This window comes from Hemitrygon akajei, chromosome 13 (assembly GCF_048418815.1).
Source record: "Hemitrygon akajei chromosome 13, sHemAka1.3, whole genome shotgun sequence".
Taxonomy (NCBI): domain Eukaryota; kingdom Metazoa; phylum Chordata; class Chondrichthyes; order Myliobatiformes; family Dasyatidae; genus Hemitrygon; species Hemitrygon akajei.
Window position 1 is genome coordinate 49,031,792 of NC_133136.1, and position 23,572 is coordinate 49,055,363.

At 38.4% G+C, this 23,572-nt stretch overlaps 1 protein-coding gene across 2 annotated transcripts in view; it reads left to right on the forward strand.

Annotated features, from left to right (window-relative positions):
• asah1b (N-acylsphingosine amidohydrolase (acid ceramidase) 1b) overlaps window positions 1-20,039 on the forward strand; it is a 35,841-nt gene extending 15,802 nt beyond the window's left edge. For both annotated transcript variants that reach the window (XM_073064557.1, XM_073064556.1), the window contains exons 3-14: window positions 559-649; window positions 1,415-1,501; window positions 4,812-4,890; window positions 7,955-8,029; window positions 8,412-8,457; window positions 9,653-9,797; window positions 11,684-11,738; window positions 12,558-12,639; window positions 12,923-13,054; window positions 14,614-14,737; window positions 14,974-15,030; window positions 18,387-20,039. In XM_073064557.1, coding sequence (XP_072920658.1) covers window positions 559-649; window positions 1,415-1,501; window positions 4,812-4,890; window positions 7,955-8,029; window positions 8,412-8,457; window positions 9,653-9,797; window positions 11,684-11,738; window positions 12,558-12,639; window positions 12,923-13,054; window positions 14,614-14,737; window positions 14,974-15,030; window positions 18,387-18,476 — 1,063 coding nt within the window. In that variant the 3' untranslated portion in view covers window positions 18,477-20,039. The remainder of the gene's footprint in view (window positions 1-558; window positions 650-1,414; window positions 1,502-4,811; window positions 4,891-7,954; window positions 8,030-8,411; window positions 8,458-9,652; window positions 9,798-11,683; window positions 11,739-12,557; window positions 12,640-12,922; window positions 13,055-14,613; window positions 14,738-14,973; window positions 15,031-18,386) is intronic.
• The last annotated feature ends 3,533 nt before the right edge of the window (window positions 20,040-23,572 follow it).

Sequence of the window (23,572 nt, forward strand, 5' to 3'; positions counted from 1 at the left end):
GCTGTGCAGAGAGTGGTGTGGACAGCCCAGTGCATCTGTAGATGTGAACTTCCCACTATTCAGGACATTTACAAAGACAGGTGTGTAAAAAGGACCCGAGTCACCCCCAACCACTATCTACTCCAGCTGCTACCATCTGAGAAACGGTACCGCAGCATAAAAGCCAGGACCAACAGGCTCTGGGACAGCTTCTTCCATCCGGCCATCAGACTGATTAATTCATGTTGACACATCTGTATTTCTATGTTATATTGACTCTCCTGTTGTACATACTATTATAAATTACTATATATTATACATTGCACATTTAGACGGACACGTAATGTAAAGATTTTCACTCCTCACGTATATGAAGGATGTAAGTAATAAAGTCAATTCCATTCAACTCAATTGTAATTAATGTTTTACCATGTTGAAGACTCCTTGAACCAAAATATTCACTTTTTTACACCCCACTGATGAACTGCCAACAGCTTCCAACATTCTGTTTTTGTTTAAGATTTCCAGCATCTGTAGTTTGAGTTTTGATCTAACTTTCCTGCTGTATTATGTTTACAGGTTCAAGGGACATGTTCCATGGTACAAGATAAATCTTGATTCCACTCCGCGTAAAAGATGGAACCAATTGATTAATGATAAAAAAGTGGAGGTATGTGACTGTCATCTATTGTGGATACATATTTAAGTATATAATTTAAGTTTTGTTTTGTTAATACACTTCAGTTCATTCATTGAGAATCTCTGAATTCTGAATACTTACAATGTGAGCTCAACTGTGAATAATGTTTGCCGGCACGAGATACCCCAAAGCCTTCAGTACCAGCACCCAGAGGGGTAAGGCAAGGAAAACATACTGAGAAGAAAGACAGGGCACAACATAAGGAGTATTTTCCTAAAATATCTTCTAAAAGGGAAATAATTTGTTTACAAAATACATTTGTTGAATTATAATAGTTTTCATGTCTTCATTTTTTAGGCATGAGTATGATGAAATCTTCTAGTTAACCACTGTAACTTCTGACAATAGTATTCATTGTGCTTTTTTAATATGAATTTGGTATAATCTACTTCACCTGTGCCAGATGAGCAAAAATATAAAACTGTTATCGTGAATTTTCTTTGTATTAAGCTATAGTTGTTCATTTGTGTTGTATTGTAATGTTAGTAACAATTGTGTCATTTTGAAGATAATCCATCTATTTGAAATCTTTCTCATCCGTCAGTTTTGCACAGACCATTCTTTACCGCCACCCCCTCTCCCCGATCGATTCTGAATTCACAAGTTTAGTTCTGTTAATTTGTCAAAAAATAATGGAGAAATAAAGCTACCAGCATCTATGGCACTAACAACTTTACAAAGTGATTAAATGGAATCCAAATTAATCTTATAAACATGTTATCTTATTCATTTCAGCTGACCAATTTAATCCAGGTGATCAAGGACATGGCAATTGATTTCTTTCCCAGTGGAAAATTAATTGAGCTCGTGGATAAAGGTTTGGTAAGGATATTTTTTGACTTTGATTCAATGTTTCAAAGTAATTGAGATTTCAATCAATCCACCTATATAACAAAACAATTACAGCACAGAAACAGGCCATCTTGGCCCTTCTGGTCCTTGCGGAACACTTACTCTCACCTAGTCCCACCGTCCTGCACTCAGCCCATAACCCTCCAATCCTTTCCTGTCCATATACCTATCCAATTTTACTTTAAATGACAGTATCAAACCTGCCTCTACCACTTCTACTGGAAGCTCATTCCACACAGCTACCACTCTCTGAGTAAAGAAATTCCCCCTCGTGTTACCCTTAAACTTTTGCCCCTTAACTCAACTCATATCCTCTTGTTTGAATCTCCCCTACTCTCAATGAAAAAAGCCTATCCATGTCAACTCTATCTATCCCCCTCATAATTTTAAATACCTCTATCAAGTCCCCCCTCAACCTTCTATGCTCCAAAGAATAAAGACCTAACTTGTTCAACCTTTCTCTGTAGCTTAGGTGCTGAAACCCAGGTAACATTCTAGTAAATCTCCTCTGTACTCTCTCTATTTTGTTGACATCTTTCCAATAATTTGGTGGCCAGAACTGTACACAATACTCCAAATTTTGCCTCACCAGTGCCTTGTACAATTTTAACATTACATCTCAACTCCTCTTTTAAATCTTTTTATTAATTTTAAACAAACATAAATGAAACATGAATACAAAGAGCTTGAGAGTACATAATTAATAGGTTAAGGTATAAATACAAATAGATGATAATCCATATATAATAACCTCCCAAACTCATAGTAATTACACAAAATGGAGTAAATAAACCCCCCCCCAAAAAAAGAAAAAAAACCTAACCAACATGGGCCATTGCATTATATCAAATGTACACAGTGGCACTGTAACTCTGCACCTCCATCCAAATAATTAAGGATAATAAAAGTAAGGTTTAGGAAAAGTCAGTTTAGCTCATATGAAAATGTTGAATAAATGGACTCCAAGTTTCTTCAAATTTAACTGAAGGGTCAAAGACAACACTTATAATTTTTTCTAAACTCGAACAAGAAATAGTTTAAGAAAACCACTGAAATATAGTTGGAAGATTAATTTCTTTCCAGTTCAATGGGATAGATCTTCTAGCCATTAATGTAACAAATGAAATCATCCACCGGGCTGAGGGGGATAAACAACTATTATCCACCATTGGTAAACCGAAAATTACAGTAATAGGATGCGGTTGCAATTCGATATTCAGAACTATTGAAATAACACCGAAAATATCTTTCCAATAATTTTGCAAACGGGCTAGACCAAAACATATGGGTCAATGAAGCGACTTCAGAATGACATCTGTCACAAGTTGGATTAACATAAGAATAAAATCGAGCAAGTTTGTCCTTGGACATGTGAGCCCTATATACGACCTTAATTGTATTAGGGCATGTTTAGCACAAATAGAAGAAGAATTGACTAATTATAAAAGTTTCTCCTACTGCTCAGTGGGTATAAGACAGTGAAGTTCTTTTTCCCATTCCTTCTTAATTTCTTCTGATACTTCTGGCTGTATTTTCATGATAATATTATAAATGATGGCTACTAAACCCTTCTGGCAAGAATTCAGAGCTAAAACATTTTTCCGTAATGTCCATTGGACATAATTTCAGAAAAAACTGTAACATATTATTCAAGAAATTTCTAACTTGCAAGTATCTGAAAAAATGAGTTTTAGGCAAATTATATTTATTGGATAGCTGTTCAAAGGACATAAAACTGTTATCTAAAAATAGATCACGAAAACATGTTATACCTTTTGTTTTCCATAATACAAAGGCTTGTCCATAAAAGAGGGCTGAAAAAAAACGTTAGATATAATAGGGCTTGATAAGATAAACTTATTCAAGCCGAATAATTTACAAAATTGAAACCATATTCGTAATGTATGTTCAACTATAGGATTAGTTATTTGTTTATTCAATTTAGATAAAGCAAAAGGAAGTGAAGATCCTAAAATAGAAAACAATGAGAAGTCTTGTACAGATTTACACTCCAAATTTACCCATTGTGGGCAAGGTGCTATAATCAATTCTTGTGTCCAAAATATTAAATATTGAATATTGACTGCCCAATAGTAAAATCTTAGGTTTGGCAAAGCCAAACCACCCTCCTTCTTAGGCTTCTGTAAATATTTTTTACTTAGTCTAGGATATTTATTCTGCCGCATATACGAGGATATTTTGGAGTCAATAATATCAAAAAAAGATTTAGGAATAAAAATTGGTAATGCTTGAAATAAATATAAAAATTTGGGTAATGCTATCATCTTGATAGCATTAATTCGACCAACCAATGACAAAGATAATGGGGACCACCTGGTAACAAGTTGCTTGATTTGGTCAATTAAAGGTAAAAAAAATTAACTTTAAATAAATCCTTATGTTTCTTGGTAATTTTGATACCCAAATAAGTAAAATGATCTGTGACAACTGTAAATGGTAAGAGTTTATAGATTGAAACTTGCATATTTAATGGAAATAGTTCACTCTTATTAAAATTCATTTTGTAGCCAGAAAAGCTACTAAACTGAACAAGCAAGGGTTAAATAGCAGGAATAGATCTCTCAGGGTCAGATATGTATAGGTAGTAACAAATCATCAGCATATAATGATAACTTATAAGTCCCTTCCCTACGGGTAATACCAAAAATATTAGATGATTCACGAATGGCAATGGCTAAAGGTTCTTACATCCCAACTCCTATACTCAGTGCTCTGATTTATAAAGGCCAGCACACCAAAAGCTTTCTTCAGCACCCTATCCACATGAGATTCCACCTTCAGGGAACTATGCACCATTATTCCTAGATCACTCTGTTCTACTGCATTCCTCAATGCCCTACCATTTACCATGTAGGTCCTATTTTGATTAGTCCTACCAAAATCTACTATCAGCATTAATTGGTTGATTATCTTACCTGATTATCTTGTCTGTAAAATCATTGTGATTCTGAGCCCCAGATACTTTATTCCTTGTTAGATTTTGTTCGAAACAAGGAAGTCTATGGAATAACATTACATCTGACCTGCATTAAAGCTGCCAACAACCTTTGCAAACTGGTGCTCAGCTTGGAATCTCATGTGAATCCCAATATAGTAAATTCTCTCTCATCAAGTTAATGAATTTTAAGCTGCATGAGTGCCAGTTAACTAATCCCTAGCTGTCCAGTTTAGGAGTTAAGTGCACAGAATAAGATGGCAGTTTGGACTTTTTTCAGATTTCAGTATCATCTTAATATTGTAAACATATCTTTACTTTCAGGCTCCTCTTGTAGATACGCTTCCTTCTCCATTTGATGAAGAACTAAAGGGAATTGCTGATGTATCTGGTGTGCCTTTGGGTATGATACATATTGTATAATAAATGTTACCTGTCATAGAAATTCTGTTATTGTGTTAGATGTATTATAAGTATGGATACCGTTGCTCACGAATGTTGACTAAAATATATTACATCTATGGCACTCTTCCCAAAGAATTTTCAGGTTTACTAAACAAAGTTCACTTCTGATGTGATTTGGTGTTCCAGTTTTAGAACTATTTTTGTTGGTTTTTAAAAACGATCATTCATGATGTTCAGTCCTTACCTGACCTATTTTATTACTGAAGCAGATTGAACAAACCTACTGCCTTCATCACATTTGGGAAAGGAAGTTTATTGCTAATGTCACCCATTCCCTTTAATGTTTACCTGGTTTAAGGTACAATGGATTCCGGTTAATTGGTCCGTCGGATAATTAGGGCAGCTGCTTATTTTAGGGCAACTCAAGAATAAGGACGAACAGAGAAAGTAGCCAGGACTCCATGTTTATTTGGGATGCTATGTTTAATTGGTACGGGAGACTGCTACCAAACAGTTTCTGAATGGTGTCAGTCACGTGCACTTGTGTGGCTGTTGGTCACTACACCGTGCTTAGAACAATTTTTAAATTGTGTCACTTGCATATTTAGGTTCAAAGATGAGCAATTTTTGTCACTGATAGTTGATAAGAAATAAGCAGTAAGACCATTCAGAACTGTTTTCAAGCATTCAGCCGTGGAGATTCCAGAAATAGCCGGGGGTGAAAATGAAATACTACTACTTCATTACTTCAACAAGTTAAGAACCTCAAAGAATTTGAAGCTATCTTGAATGTTACAATGAAAATGAAGATTTGGAGGATGCAATCATTGAAGGCATTGCATGAAGGCAGTCCATTATCTACTCAAGGTGTCTGCACTGATTTTGCGCCTAATCTGCCATTCATCAATATTGTGACTGACCTTTATCTCAGTATTCCCTACCTGCCCCAAGCCCACATCTCTTTAATAGCCAGAAATCTATTAAGCTGTGATTTGGATGAACACAATGATTGAGCCTCCACAGGCCTTCAGAGTAGAGAACTACAAAGATACACCACACTTTGAGTGAGAAATATTCTCCCCAACTTAGCCCTAAAAATCTTTCTCCTTGTTCTGAGACTCAGACCCTTGATTCTAGATTCTTCAACCAAGGGAAATCTGTCGATCCCAGTAAGGATTTTAAGGTTTATAGAAATCTCATTCAGTTAAAGTCCATAGAATACAGGGCAGTTCAATCAATGTTTCCTCAAATGGCAAATCTGTTATTCCAGGAACCAATCTGATAAATCTCTATTTTCTCTATCCTCCAAGAGGACCACAACCTTGGGGTAGGGTTTGGAGGTTTTCGTCCCTCAGTGATCTAGAGAGCAATGTTGGCTGGAGTCAGGTTTCTTGGTAGGGTCATCCATACCAAACAGGTCAAAGGGTAGAGGCCAGAATAAGAGTGGCCCACCAGTCCTCCAGATTCAGGGATTCAACTCAGAGCTAACAATCCTGACTGGTCAAAAAAAAGGTGGTTATGGAAAGAGCAGAGAAGAATCCTTTTGTAGCTGTGTGTGACAGAGATGGAGGACCTCTATCACTGCCCTAAACACCAGTGGCATAATGGGCAATAATTTTCTCTAAGGGTGTAGACATTTTTTTTAGGTAATATACATTTTTCAAAGCTAACTACAATGATTTGTTGTTGTAGTGTTATCAGTGTCCTCCTTAATTGCCATGTAGATAGAAATCTCACCATAAAATAATGTTCAGCTCCAAATCTGTTTTGCAGATGGTGCATTGTAATCCTTGCTCTTCCTTAAGTAAAATGGATTCCTCAACTTTTATCCCAGATTTTTCCTAATCATATATTCCCCCTTCAAACCCCATATCTCTGTGTAACAGCCGCTTCATTTTGATTCCTCAGTCAGTTTACTGTGGCTTTAATGGACTTACAGGTATCATTCTCAACCATTTCTCTGCCTCCCGCCCCCTCCCATTAACTAATTCTGAGTGGTTAAGATCTGAGATTAAATTTCACTCCAGTTTTTTTTAAGCATTTGTTTGTTTCATTCTGCATATTCAGTGGCAACAACTCCATGGTTAGGTTCTTCGGGGGTAAAAATCCTTCAGATTAACTATAATACCAGATGTACTGGAAGCCTTGTTTTGTCTCCCGTTTTAAATTGTGCCTTATCACATCTAGTGTTGGAGAAATTATGTACTGTTAAGTTTTGTAGACCTAGAAGAGAGGAATACAAACTAAATGCAGGCAGATAAGATTATTAGATTGCCTCCATAGTCAACGCAAGCATGTGGGCCAGGGTACCTGTTCTTGTACTGTGTTAATTTCAGTCAAGAATGTTCTAAATTTGTTAACCAGTTTTCTGAAGTTAGTGTTTACTTTTATGATATGACCAAAGATATCTTTGCAGACTTCCATCATGTTTAAGCCCAGTTACAGGCATTATTAACATTTAGCTAATACCAAGAAATCACATATAGGAGCGAAGATTTGTATTTCACTTACAATGAGATTTCTCCAAATAGTTGCTGTGTTTAGTGCTTAAGGTCAAAGAAGAGTGATCATAATTCTACAGTCTTAGTGAATAGTTTATCTTGCCATATGGTGAATTACTACTACAAATCAAGCTTTAATCTGGTGGCTTGGTATCTATCTTAACTTCATTGAAGTTTAATTTGTGAGCACAATAAACTGGGGCAGTCTCCATCTAGTTTATATATGGTACTTAACTACTTTTGAACTATCACCTCATTCAGACTTCCTCTTGAAGAAGCTGTAGAGGTTGGGAGTATTCCAATTTTGGGGTACAGTAAGTGGAGTTTTGCATAATTTCTGTCCACGATGTGGGAGTGTGGTGCTATTACGGCATTCCCAAAGCAGAAAACTGCTCTTTCCCAGGCAGGATTGCCCTGTCCTGTGAATATACAAGTCTCCAGAAAACTAAGGAGAAATTTAAGTGTAGTTTCAAATTGGTAAATGTGTAGATGTGATGTTTTCAGTTTGGGAAGAAATTTAAAACTGACCACCTTTTAACCACATTTTTCTTCCATTATCAGGAGAAATTATGCTCTTTAATATCTTCTATGAAGTGTTTACGGTGTGCACGTCACTTGTAGCTGAAGACAAAGCAGGTACGTCAACATTAGGAATGATTTCTCAACCACAGTTCTGTTGGTCTGTTTTATTGGTGTGGGTAAAAAGAGTAAACTCATCAACAATTCTTGGATAAGAAGTATTCCTGAATGTTTTTAGAGCTAGATATGTATCAACTGCTTGAACTGCTTTTTCTTAAGAGAACCTTACTCACCTTTGTCAGAGCATGTGCAGAACCTGAAATGACAAAATCTTTGATTTGTGTGTTTATTTCCAATTAACATTTTTCTACATAGTGTATTTTGTTTTCTTTTCCTGTGGGAGACAAGTTTGAAAGCATGAGATAGTGGACTGAATGGCATTGACGTTGGTGAGATCAATATAAAAGAAAAGCTGAACAAATGTTATCCTTTCTTTCAGGGAAGTTGTATCATGCTAGAAATCTGGATTTTGGATTATTCCTTGGGTAAGAGTTTGATTTTGATTTTTTTTAAAGATGTTGTTAATGATTTAGGTTTTGGAACTAATCAACTTATTTGAAGGATTGCTTCAAATTGCTAGATTTGATGGCTGTTTCGAATTGTATTTGAAATTCTAAGGAGAAACATGATACCAGAAATGGTTTTCTGTAGCAACACAAGGAGAGGAGGTTCTGTGGTAAAATGGTGACTTTCGATTGAATGTGTATACTCTTAACACAGTAATCACTTTGGTGATGGCTTCTCCTTTAGATTATCATATTTTTGGCTTATTTTAATATTTTTGAAACTTGCTAACAGTTTAACCTAAATGATTATTGGTTCAACTTGAACCTGTTTCAAGTTACCAGCTCTTGGCTATAATGGAAGGTGGAGTACTAAAATTGATAGCAGGTTCCTGATCAAGTGTGCCAGTTCATCGGCCTCACATAAACCTGGAAGTGCATGTGTGGAAGTGGGTACTTGGGGTCACTTCCCAGACGAAACATCTTCAGTTAGAAGAGATGAGAAAATAATCAGTTGGTTAATTTAATAATTTCCTAGATAGATCTGTTGAGCAGCCATTGGTGCACCTATCTGCAGTCAAGATGAACAGTCTTCCAACACCTTGAGGCTTTTTAACCTAGTCCTCCAATTATCAACCTAAATATTATTCTAGAACAAATTAGTTGTGTTTTGCTTGATCTTGCCACATTCAGAATCTTAATTGGCTAAATTGCTTGTATCTTGTGGAATGCCACACCAATTTTTTTTTAATGTTGTACAGTTATTTATAACTGAGCATCTTATTGATATAAAAGTATGGCAGGAGAATGTTCTTTGATCGTAAACAATGTTATGCTAGTTCCTGCCTTTGTCTGTAAGGAGTTTGTACATTCTCCCCATGACTGCGCGGATTTCCTCCCACAGCCCAAAGACGTACCGGTTGATAGGTTAACTGGTCATTATAAATTGTCTCCTGATTAGGCCAGGGTTAAATCAGGTGTTGCTGGGCGGTGTGGCTCAAAGCGCCTACTCTGCACTGTGTTTCAATAAAATAATCGTACAGGTATTTCTGCTCAAACATCTTCATCATCATTACACAATCCACCTTTCATAGTTGTACTGTAACTCGGGGTTAGTGGGCAGGGAAGGAAATGCAGTAATTCTAAGTATTGAGTATGTGTTTTCTTTCTGTTGCAGCTGGGATATAAAAAACAATAGCTGGATGATTCCAGAATATCTTAAACCGCTAACGGTTAATCTAGATTTCCAGAGGAACAATAGAACTGTTTTTAAGTCTACTAATTTTGTTGGATACGTAGGAATGTTGACTGGCATGAAACCGGTAAGCTCTTGCTGAACTGAAGCTCTTAGTATGTTCTCAGCTGTATTGATACAGCACCACCTACGGAATATTTTGTGGAATTACATTGTAATGCTTTATTTCTCAATAGTGTTCCAAATCATCCAAGGGTAAAGCATTCTATTTCAATGAGTGAGTTTCAGAAAATCACATTCTGGGTGGGGGCGGTGAGGTTTAGAGGGCCGTGACCTTAGTCTTGAATGTAAATCTGTTCCAACTATGATTCAGTTGAAAATATTCAAGCAGCTGACTTAGAAAGTTGTGGCTCCAAATCCCAACACAAATCTATCAAAACCAATAATCCATTGCAGTACCGAAGGAGAAATTTTTTTGGCAAAAGTTGACTCTGATATCCTGTTTCCTTTGACAATGCACTGCGATGATTGGAGTCTTCTCTGCCCTGTGACTGACACTGTTGATCAGCAAATGAAGGGACTACATGCTGGTGGCTCATTCCTCTTCATGGTGTAACACTTACCACTGTTTTGCAGTCTCTATCATGCTAAACACTACAGGAAAAATGATCAAAGAAAAATACTCTCAGAAGGAGCTGATCTAGAAATATAAATCTCCAACAAGCTCTCAATATAGTGAGCAGATGTATTCCTCTTCTCCCAGCCTGGAGTAATATTTGAATGTCCCCAAGTGTAAACTGTTCACTGCAGGCGATCAGCTAGTGTGGAACACAATGACTGATGATGTTGCTTTCCCCCCAGTGGTGTGGAAAGCTTTCTCCAAGGGCAGGGGGGAGCAGTGTTGCTGTAGGTCCATGATAGTGATGCCCAAGACTACTGATGTTCATTTCTTCAGCATGTCAGCTGTTTTGGAATGAGCACTTTGTAGTGCTCACCCCATACAATGAGGCGTGGTAGTGTAAATGTTACAGTCATATTTAACTAAAATACCTTAATACCAACCAAAAGCCTACCGTACCTAGCTAGTCTTTACATTTGTACTTTTTACAAACCTTCCCCTTGGCCATCAACATTACAGCCCAGTTACTGACGTCTTTTCCTGGATTTTGTCTGGGTGCACTGGGATAAGCACCATTGCTGTCACCTCTCCCTGGGGATACTGCGGAGACCCAGCCTAGGCTGGGGAAGTGTGGAGCTTGCCAGCTCAGTTGTTTGAGTTATTTGGGATGTTGGTATATGCTCCTTGCACTGAACAAACCTGGCCTCCCACCGTGGTGAAGGAGGTTGCTCTTTAAGCCAGGACTAGAAAATTGTAGCAATGAGTAAAGATTGGATAAGCGAAGATTGTCTTCTATGGCAGAGTGAAGGCTGAGGGGAGAATTAACTGAGGTGTGTACATTTGAGAGGCCTACAGAGAATAAATGGGCAGAAACAGTTTCCTTTTGGTCAAAACCAAATGGCATCTTCCTTGAGTACTCTGTGCCAAGGGGCATAGATTTAATGGAAATCATAGAAAGATGAGATGGAAGATGAGAATTCTTTCACTTGGAGGACTCTAGTACTCTGGAGCTCGATGTCCAGGGAAGAAACTACAATTGATGGTGCCAGGAGAGAAAATACAATTGTATTTATTAAGTACTTGGATGTGTCCTTGGAAAGCTGAGACTTGCAGAGCTACGGACCTGGTGGTGAAAGGAGGGGAGTTCTCTCTGTTAGCCGGATGGCTTTCTCCTGTTTGGTAATTTGCCACAACCATACGTCTGCAACCAGGAGTTATCACGTTCCCCTCCCCCCCCCCCCCCCCCCCCGCCCGTTGCTAATGATTATTGGGCTGTTTCTCTTGAATATCCCAGCCCCTTGTTATGAGCCATATTGCAATGTTAAACATTTTGGAAATGTACAATGCAATTTAAGTACCTATGTAGCAGCTAACCCAGCTCTCTATCTTCACAGGGAACGTTTACACTTACAATGAATGAACGTTTTAGCATCGATGGGGGATATATTGGTAATTAATGTCCTCTGTAAAAATCAAACTCTTGAATTTAACCTTATTTATTTACTTTTTTCTTTATTGCACCAAAGCTGGTTAACATTAAACACAAACTAATACCATTGAGTGAAATGTTTATAGAAACCTACAACATGTGACGTTTAAATCTCAAATTGTGCTGTCATTTGATTAGCTTAACTAGCCAGATGCATACATACAGACAGGTGCAGAGGCACAGTTAGGGAGACATAGACACACAGGGAGACAGAGAGAGACAGACAAGAGAATTAAGTGAGCCATTTACAAGGCATAAATGAGAACTGTGGGAAACTCCATTGACTATCACCACACTCAATCACAGTAATGCTTACTATTTACAAGATGCAGTCCTGTTGCTAAGGTTTCTTTGACAGTCCCTCTCTCAGTATACCGTCTCATAGTAGAACTTGGGTGGCAGCCATCTGGAGGTGCCACGACCACCGAGTACACATTTGTGCATCGTTCTAATTGGGAATATAATGTTGCTACTTTAGTACGGCTGAGACAAAATTCTCAAAAGCCCTCTTAGCACTTTAGGATACCTTCACAAGATTCCAAGGTTCAGGATAACTACTCACCAATTTCAAATGTTGGTCTTCCCAGAAACATTAATAGACAAATAAGCATCATCATTTTAAGTAGTTTTAGTATGACATCCATTGTAGTCAGTAAGGAATGTGTCACATTTTACAAGAAGTGTAAATGGAAATTATTTCTATTTGGGAAAATCTAAAGGATTGATTGTATACACAGTAAAATTACAGCAGTTTTAGTCTTCCCTGACTTCTCTTACAGGCATCATTGAATGGATCCTGGGTAAGAGGAGTGGTGTATGGATGAGTTTCCTCACCCGATCAGTGTTGGAGAATGCCACCAGGTAGAGTGCTGGGTGAAATCGTATAAGTAGCAATTTCTCCTTCCAGATTTAGCTATTTATTAACTTTGTAAACTATAACTTCTAAATCATTTTGTTTGTAAACTTTCAAATAATCCATTCAAGTGCATTGTAAGCATTGGAAGAGTGATATGTATTAGTTGTTTGAAGTTTTGTTTTTCCACATTAAATCATCTTTATTTTAATGCTGAAATCTGTAAACTGTCTTAAAGCAGCTCATTTGAATTAAGTTAAATCACCAAAAATAACAGCCTTTATCTTGCAGTTACACACAAGCCAAGGACCAGTTAGCTAATACGGAAATGTTAGCTCCCGCATATTTCATACTTGGTGGCAACCAGTCGGGTGAAGGTTGTGTAATCACACGCTCAAGGAAGGCTAGTCTCGATATCTGGGAGTAAGTATATTACACAATCACAGAAAAGTTACAACATACAAAGAGGGTATTTGTTCCTTTCAGTCTGTACAGCACTCTACTAAAGAGCATTCCTGTGAGTTCCACTCACTCACTCTCCCCTCACCTTCAAAAGTCTTTTTTAGACAATTATCCATGTCTCTTTTGAACACTACAGTTGAATCTTGTTCCAGTACGCTTGGCCTTGCATTACAATCCAGACCTTAACTATTTGCTGCATAGAGGGAAAAAAAATTGCTAGCATGTAAATACTTTGCCAATCCCTTTCCTTCTAGATGTAGTTGTTCCTGACCCTTTCACCACTGGGACATTTCTGCTTTAAATGCAATCTGATCATGATTTTATATCCTTCTCTCAGATCCGTGCACAACTGCCTCTCTTCCAGAGAGAACATTCCAGCTTTTCTTATCTTTCAATATAAGCAAACTCTCTCCTCCTGGGAGTCATTTCAGTGAATATCTTCTGCAACCCTAAAGCCTTCACATCTCCCCAAAGATGTGGTGACCCCCATCACCCAGGACATGCCCTCTTCTCATTGTTACCGTCAGGTGGGAGGTACAGAAGCCTGAAGGCACACTCGCGATTCAGGAACAGCTTCTTCCCCTCTGTCATCGATTTCTAGATGGACTTCGAACCCATGAACACTAGCTCTCTGCTTTTTTTATTTTTTCTATTTTTGCTCTAATATTCTTGTCTGTGTATACATTGTGTGTGTGTATATATTTATTAAATTATTTATTACATACATAAAATTAATCATGTATTGAATTGTACTGCTGACAGTGATATTAAACCTGATTCTGATAATTAGTGATGATACACTGGGGATACCCATAAATGTCTCCGTTTATAAAGTTCAGCATCATGGAAACTTTTTCCAATCTATCTGGCCACTTTCAACAGATTATGCATCTGGACTGGCACACATATCTCACAGCTCTTGTACCCTTGTTGAATTGTGCCCTCTCTTTAAATCATCCTTTCTCTTATCAATGGATAGCATTTCATGCTTCTCAGGATTACACTTCTTCTGTCACTTATCTGCTCAGCTCTTCAGACGGTCTGTGTCACCTTGAAGAACATTACTTCTCTCTTCACAGGTCACTACACCCCTAAGGATAGTGTCATCTGTAAATTTGGAAATTTTGACCCATGTCCAGTCAATAATACTGTACATGATCCAAAACAGTGGTGCTAGGCCTAGAATACCAGAGAAAGATTCAATGATATTGAATGGCACATGGATGATAGAAAATTGGAGAGCTCTGTGGGAGGAAGGGTTAGATTGACATTAGTGTAGGTTAAAAGGTCTGAACAATATCATGGGCTGAAGGCCCTATAATGTGCTATAATGGCCTATATTGTTCAAAGGGATGCTTGGTAATAATTCAAAGGGAAATGTATGGGGGAAAATATCAAGTTCACTACCTAAAATCACAGTGGACATGAAGTTAATGTTGTCCGCTGGTCATTTGAAAGGAGCAACTAATTGATTGAAAATGAGATTTTTTAGTGTTTAATATGTTTCTTGTATGAACTAGACTTGACCTTAAACGTGGCAGATGGTATGTGCTGGAGACGAATTATGACCACTGGAAGGAGCCATTGTTCCTGGATGATCGCAGAACTCCTGCAATGAAATGCATGAACCAAACAGCTCAGGCAGTAGGTCCTCTTTCTACCCAGACGTTTTTATTAGCAGTGTATTGTAATGTGGATGTAATCCTGTTTGGAAATTAGTATCTTTTGCACGTGAAAGCCACTCACGGACTGTAATTCACTGAATGAATCATGGGCGGGGAAGGGTTGATTCTAAGTTTTTTCTTAAAGGAAGTAATTTTGATGAAGATCTTTAGTTATTGGTGGATGTATTTCTTACTGTTTTGTTCTGTATGTTTCAGAAAATCTCTTTAGAAACTATTTATGACGTATTGTCAACCAAACCAGTTCTCAACAAGGTGAGTCTAACATGAAACTAGTCCCATCTTCCTTCCTTTCCCAACACTCCCAAACCAAGGTTAAATAGTACAATCATTTTCTGCCATAGGCTTTGCTTGTCCACTGTTTCAGTTTAAATACAGTTTCCCTTCATCAAACCCTGCTGGAAGAAAGCAGCTCTCACAGGCATCAAAGGTTCGACAATGACTACTGGCCTCCTTGAAGATAAAAGACCTAGAGGAAGCTTTTGGTAGTCTTGAACCAATTTATTGTATAACATTTGTGTTGAATGAAAATGCTGAGCTCAAAACCAACATTGAATTGGCTTATATATATAAAAAAATGAGCTCATGTCATAGCCGTGTGTCACCCCAGCACCATTTCTTTTCGAGGTCCAGGGAGCTCAGCCATTTGAAAATCCATAGTGCCATAACTAATCCATCACCAGTCATGAAAGTGGGGGGGAAACTGCCTTTACTATTAATCTGAAGTAAAAACAACTGCAAACATTCCGCAGCTCAGACAAGATCTGTGGAAGGAGAAGTTGTTACTGTTTCTGGTTGAAGTCCCTCATCAGAAGGTTCTGTGTTTCCAGCATTTTCTGTTTTTTTTCTGTCTCCAGTTACTTTGTTAATCACTTGGTGAGGGGAAGGTTATGCCTCAGAAGCCTGTTTGAATTCTTTGTAGAACACACTACAGGGGTGGTGGTAGACGTGAGGCACATTTAAAAGACTCTTTGATAGTGTTACGTACCCCGTAACTGGGTCACTTACCAGCAAAGATAGAGAGGTCCGTTGAAGTCTGATGGTACTATTTTTTAAAGTCTTTATTTATAAAGGGGCACAAAAATAAGATTAATACAAACATTCAGATAATATATGTCGTCGATACTCAATCTAAAAGCGCGGGTATAATAATAATCATCAATAAGAAATAGCTCTATTGTTTGTCTAGGGGATACTATATTGTCCGATGGAAAAATAAAGTCAATGTCATTCAAAATGCAGCTCTTTGGGTTTTAGAGAGAGACAGTTTTAAACTTGCCCGGGTCTTTTGATGAGGCCAATCCGTTGAGTCGGGGGAGTTGGTTCCCCATTGTTAGTTCAAAGTCGTTTTCTGTAGTATCAGCCACCGGCTCCCAGGCAAGGGAACCGAACGCACGTGGCTTCCTTCAAATGGCTTCCCGCTATTACGGGATCGCTAGTGTGTCTTCTGATGCGTCTGAGGGGCCGTCTCTACAGCCCCTCTTTTACCTTGACTCGCAGGGTAGTAGATGTCAATCAGGTTGGTGGTGATGCAATCTCTCTCTCAACCAGCCCACTTTGCCTGAGAGCTTGCACGTAGCGTAGTCCCCAATCCACAAATGTGTCTCCAAGAGACAACGGCCAATGTCGCGTTATTTTGCATCGCCGGGGAACAAGGCATGCTGCACGTCTCTCTCCCATTTCCTGGGTCCTCTGACCCAACCCACTAGTGCTCTTGCGATTCTCACAAAGGCGGGGGCTGTGGGCATAACAATAGGCACATGGATGAAGGAGAAATGGAGGGCTATGTCAAGGGGTGGGGCTAGACTGACCTTGGAGAAGGTTAAAAGGTCGGCACAGCATCATGGGCTGTAGGGCCTGTACTTTTGCTGTACTGTTCTATATCCTGTTACTATCCAGCAATGTTCAAGCATTTGTTCTCAGCTTGATTCCTGTTGCGAGTTCTTCTCTACATTTCTCAATCTGGGTTAGTAAGGTGTGTACATATCGGGAATAATTTAATTCCATTCTGCCAGCCAGAAATACCTAACCACAATACACGATCCTCCATTTGACCTGGGAGATTTTTAATCTTGTAAGATTACATGTAATTCAATAACTAAGACACTAAAAGGGAGGGTGGGAGAAATCGGTGTCAGCCCACACCTTGTGCAGTACTGATCACTGAAATATCATTCCTCAAACCGGTGTGAAAGAACTGAATAGTGAGGAAGAGAAAACACAGATTCAATTGTTCATAGAGAGACTAAACCACAGAATTGAGGACTGAGAAATGTTTTTATAAAGGGTTCTAATAGCTGCTTGTGGAAGAATCACAAGACAATGCTGGACATTCAGAACTTCTGGTACTGCAAGTCTACCCCATCAGTGAGCTGCTCATTGGACTTGGTACGGACCGCGTAACTGCTTGCTACAGGAGGTATTAGAGTTGATATGCAAAGACTGTGTGCAGTCTAACTGCCAGTGATAGTCTTGGATGGTTCTTTTGTGATCTCAAGACCCTGTTGGACATTGATAATATAAAATACTGTTAATGAAGTTTCCCTGTTCATTGGCGAGATAAGACGATGGGGGAGCCTTGAGGCTTCAGTTGTAGTGAGGTCTAGGCCTCAAGCCATGGTCTTGCCTGTTGCAACAACCCAGGAAAGGAGACACCCGAGGCAGTGTAACACAGAGTTCATGCTGGGTTAGGGGCTGGCCCCTTTTTGTCACTACTGCCGTTCGGTGTTTAGTTGGTGGAATAACAAGCTAGATTGCGTGCATATGTTCACCTACAGACTGCTGAGAACTGGTTGTTCTTGCCAATAACACCCATGAACCATTAGTTTTCACTCAGGGACTTGGGCTATATAAGTTTTTTGTCTGACTGTATCTTTCTGATATTCATTATCGTGAAGACATACTCAATAAGTCCAATAACCGTATTAGAAAGAATAAAAGACTGCACTAACAGGGCAATAACCAGTGTGCAAAGGACAACAAACTGTGCAAATACAAAAAGAAAGAAAATAAATAAATAAGCAATAAACATTGAGAACATGAGACGAAGAGTCCTTGAAAGTGAATCCGTAGGTTGTGGGAACAGTTCAGTGATGGGCAAGTGAAATTGACTGAAGTTATCCCCTCTGGTTCAGGAGCACGATGGTTGAAGGGTAATAACTGTTCCTGAACCTGGTGGTGTGAGTCCTGAGGCTCCTGTACCTTCTTCCTGATGGCAGCAGCGAGAGGAGAGCATGTCCTGGGTGGTGGGGTTCCCTGATGATGGATGCTGCTTTCCTGCAACAACACTCTGTGTAGATGAGCTATTTTATATGTGTCATACGTGCCTTGTACTATGTGTAACTGTTTTGCACCTGGGTCCCTGTGTTTTGTTTGGCTGTATTTATATATAGTTGAATGACAAACTTGAAGTTGAATGGTACAACTCTGCATTGAGAGTAGAGGAAGAGATAGTGAATTTCTCCTTAAATGTGGAATGCCACATGTTCTCAGTTGGAAATTTGAATTGTTAACTTGGCTTTGAGTTTTACTTCTGAAATTCATTTGTGCAAATTCTATAAATGCACCTATAAAAGGTACAAAAGATAATATATATGTTTTGTATTTCACAGTTGACTACATACACCACTCTAATGGATGTGTCTGCAGGAACACTTGAATCATATCAACGTAACTGTCCAGACCCGTGTATGCCTTGGTAAAACACTCCACAAGATTGTAGAATAGTATTTCACTACTGTACCTGAACGTTTACAGGAAATTTGAACTGCGATAAAGATGTTTTAATTTAGTGTTAATTTGTTGTAGTTAAAGCTAATGAATTTAACTGTCTTCAGAGTTTAATTATAGAGAATTTTTGTGTTGTCAATTTGCCATGAAAAATGGCTTATTAATTCTAATGTTTAAAGTAGCAAACTTGGTTATTTGTAAAATCACCACTTTTTTTGCTTCTGTTTTAATAAAGATCTTTCTTAAAACTGAGTAAACCTCGCTTCACTTCTACTGTAACTCCTTTTCTAATGCTTCTTCTAGGTCAGTGGTTCCCAAAGTAGGCAATATCATTCCCTGGTGGATAAAGATAAAGGGGGCGGTGGGGAGTGCTCACTAACAAGGGGGGTGCAGCTGAGTGATTACTGGCTTCAGTTAAGAAAATAATTTGACCCTCAGTGCCTCATAATTGATGACCGTGATCACGTAATTACCTCATCGCTTGCTAACCCACTGTTCTCTTCAAATTTGCTCGAAGCACATAATAGTTGTTGAAAAGCAGTATGACACTTCTATATTTGGCATATCATGAGATATCTGGACTGAAGAGGTTGTGTTATTTCCAGGCCTGGCCTGTGTATGGTTGCCATTCACTACTGTAGTGCAGTGTTAGCTAGTACAATTCGCATACTCTAAACACACAGTGACACAATCCCTATTAATTAGGGTATGGCGATCAATGGGGTAAAGTTCAGAATCTGCTCTTCCGAATGGTTTTGACCACATTTGAAGGCTCCTTGAACATTTAAAGAGAATACATTCCAGTAAAACAAACAAGAACTTGGTGTATTTTCAGTCGCTTTCATGAAAACTTTCAGAAATGTAAAATACTTCAGAACATGCTTGCCAGCGATTCACAACAAAATAGTGATGGTTTGCATGCCTCACAACATTGCATTGTTCATTGCTAAATCTGAAAAGCCCCATACAAATGGTGAAGAACTCATTCCATCAGCAGTAAGGAAGACTGGGTACAGTTTTGCATAGGTCATCAGTCCAAATTATTACAGTGATTCTGTTCAGCGGCAACTCTATTAAAAAATGAATAGATGAAATGTCTGAGAATATAGAGGACACATTGTGCAACATACTTAGGACAACAGAATTAGTCTGCAGTTCAGTGACTCAACTGCAAAGTAACAAATCTTTGCTGCTTAGTTATGTTCACTTCATAAAAGATGAAAACATGGTTAAAGAGTTGTTAGCTGCAATGGGACTAGAAACTGATATGAAGGAGGAGCCAATATTTTGGTTTCTTGAGCAATTTTTCAGAGAAGTACATACTGCTCACCAACATTCCAGCTTGTGCAATAGATGAGGCATCATCAAATGACAGGATACCACTTCGGGGTTATTACTTTCTTGAAAAAAACTGTACCTAATATTTACCTGTGTAATTCACAGACAATATTTTATCACTAAAAACCAAAGTGATTGGTTACACAAGTCATTAAATACTGTTATTGTAGCAGTAAATAAAATCGGCCTGTTCCAATTCTCAGCTATTTCAAGAGGTTTGTGTTGAAAATAATGAAGAGTTTGTTACGCACTCAAGTCAGATGGTTCTCAAAAGGAAATTGTCTGAAATACTGCTATGCATGTTTTGAAACCATGAAAAAATTATTCGAAGACTTGAATGTTTTATTCAGTAATCAACTCAATATTCGGCTTGACATTGCTTATTTGTCATAAGTAATCAAATCTTCAATTGCAAGGAAATAAGGCAAATCTTGTCAAAGTCAAAGCAGTCCTCTCCACATTTCTGTCCAAGTTAACCCTATTTAAGAGCAACATAAGCAATTGGAACCTTTTCCAATACCCCAGCCTCTGAGTTGGAAGAGAAAGAAAGAATACCAGATGACAAACTTCAAGTATACTGTGCCCACCTGGGTGAGCTGTGTAAAGACAGTCAGAAAGATTTCAGAATTGTCTCTCAATCCAAATTCCAGAGTGGGTAATGAATCCATTCCTGAACACTTGTAATGAGGATTTAACATGGAGGAAGAACTGATCTTTCTACAAAATGACTTTGAGCTGAAGCTGAGGTTCAAAAGAAGTATATCAAGACTTTCGATTGCAGAAAGAAATCTTTAAACACAATCCTGAACTGTGGAAAAAAGGTCAATATGTTTCTTAAATTGCCTTTCCAACATATTAAGTGGAGCAACGTTTCAGTGCAATTGCCCAATTCTTTCAATGAAACAGACTGCAAATTACTGAATCTGGAGATCTGAGACTCCTGAGTGACATTCAGCCTGATGTTGAGAAGCTGCTATCACTGCAACAAGCCCATCCATTGAAAGATGAAAAGTAGTGAACAGTTGAACTACTAATATACACTTTAAAATTGTAGATGAAAATAATTTTTATAGTAATTAATCATTTTATTTGTTGCTTTAAATACAAACCCCATTTCCAGAAAAGTTGGGATATTTTCCAAAATGCAATAAAAACAAAAATCTGTGATATGTTAATTCACATGAACCTTTATTTAACTGACAAAAGAACAAAGAAAAGATTTTCAATAGTTTTACTGACCAACTTAACTGTATTTTGTAAATATACACAAATTTAGAATTTGATGGCTGCAATACACTCAACAAAAGTTGGGACAGAGGCATGTTTACCATTGTGTTACATCACCTTTCCTTTTAATAACACTTTTTAATTGTTTTGGAACTGAGGATACTAATTGTAGTAGATTTGCAATTGGAAATTTTGTCCATTCTTGCTGGATATAAGACTTCAGCTGCTCAACAGTCCGTGGTCTCCATTGTCTGATTCTCCTCTTCATGATGCGCCATACATTTTCAATAGGAGATAGATCTGGACTGGCAGCAGGCCAGTCAAAGCCACGCTGTTGTAGCCCGTGCAGAATGTGGTCTGGCATTGTCCTGCTGAAATAAGCATGGACGTCCCGGGAAGAGACGTCGCCTTGATAGCAACATATGTCTCTCTAAAATCCTAATATACGCCTCAGAGTCAATGGTACCTTCACATACGTGCAACTCACCCATGCCGTGGGCACTGATGCAACCCCATATCATCACAGATGCTGGCTTTTGCACCTTTCGCTGATAACAATCAGGATGGTCGTTTTCATCTTTGGCACGGAGAACTCGACACCCGTTTTTTCTGAAAACTAGCTGAAATGTGGACTCATCTGACCACAGCACATGGTTCCACAGTCTTTCGGTCCATCTGAGATGAGCTTGGGCCCAGAGAACTCGCCGGCATTTCTGCATAGATTTGATGTATGGCTTCCTCCTTGCGTAATACAGTTTCAAGTTGCATTTCTGGATGCAGCGACGGACTGTGTTAAGTGACAATGGTTTTCCGAAGTGCTCCCGAGCCCAGGTGGCTATAATTGTCACAGTAGCATGACGGTTTCTTAGGCAGTGCCGCCTGAGGGCTCGAAGATCACGCGCATTCAACAGTGGTTTCCGACCTTGCCCTTTACGCACTGAGATGTCTCTGAATTCTCTGAATCTTTTCACAATATTATGTACTGTAGATATTGAAAGACCTAAATTCTCTGCAATCTTGCATTGGGAAATGTTCCTTTTGAACTGACTAACAATTCTCTGACGAATTTTGGCACAAAGGGGTGAGCCACGACCCATCCTTGCTTGCAAAGACTGAGTCTTTGATGGACGCTACTTTTATACCCAGTCATGATACCTCACCTGCTACCAATTAGCCTGCTTAATGTGGTCTTCCAAACCGGTGTTACTTGAATATTCTGTGCACTTTTCAATCTTATTTTAACTCTGTCCCAACTTTTGTTGAGTGTGTTGCAGCCATCAAATTCTAAATTTGTGTATATTTACAAAATACAATTAAGTTGGTCAGTAAAACTATTGAAAATCTTTTCTTTGTACTTTTGTCAGTTAAATAATGGTTCACGTGAATTAACATATCACAGGTTTTTGTTTTTATTGCATTTTGGAAAATATCCCAACTTTTCTGGAAATGGGGTTTGTAGATCTGAATAACTTTTGAAATTACACTTTGAATTTGCACTTCTTGTTTTCTTTCCCTGTGCAACATTGTTCAAAATTCTTTGTAGTTTTTATGTGATGGCCAGAAAGGGATGGGGGCACTGGGGATGTGGTCTGGGAGCCAAGAATTAACCCAAAAATGTCTGGGAACCACAGCTCTAGATTACTGGTGCTGTCAGTTTTACTTCTGATTTCTAAGTTAGTATCATGCTCTAAATTTCCAGCTAGGATTTCATGGATTAATTGGACTTTCAATCCCAGACACAAGAGAAAGCAGCGAACACCAGCTCACTTGAATAAGGAGTATACTGAGTGAGGGTGGTTTGGATTCAAATCTGATTTGGTTCTAGAACACAAATTTGCAAATAAATGGGCTTCGTAAATCAATTAAAACTTAAACTTAAGAGGGTGGATGGAAATTCAAAAGGACAAAGAATTGTGGGTTCCTGATTGGAAGGTCTTTCAGCCCATTGAATCTATTCCAGATTGTAGGAGCCAGTTATCTGCATTGTATTCTGTGTTGTTTGTTTATTATGGTAGTTGGTCATGTGAATGGGGCGTGTTAAAAGCAAAGGGAATAAGTTACGTCTTAGATAGATAGATAGATAGACAGATAGATAGATACTTTATTCATCCCCATGGGGAAATTCAACTTTTTTCCAATGTCCCATACACTTGTTGTAGCAAAACTAATTACATACAATACTTAACTCAGTAAAAAATATGATATGCATCTAAATCACCATCTCAAAAAGCATTAATAATAGCTTTTAAAAAGTTCTTAAGTCCTGGCGGTAGAATTGTAAAGCCTAATGGCATTGGGGAGTATTGACCTCTTCATCCTGTCTGAGGAACATTGCATCGATAGTAACCTGTCGCTTTGCTTCTTCATGCTTTGCTTGTGGCAGTGGGGGGACGACGGAAGTCATATCTTTTGTTGACCACTCAATTATGCTTAATTTTGCTTAAGTTTCATCGCTTCAAGATCGCATGTTTGCTAATAAAAGAGCAAATACATACCTTTAACT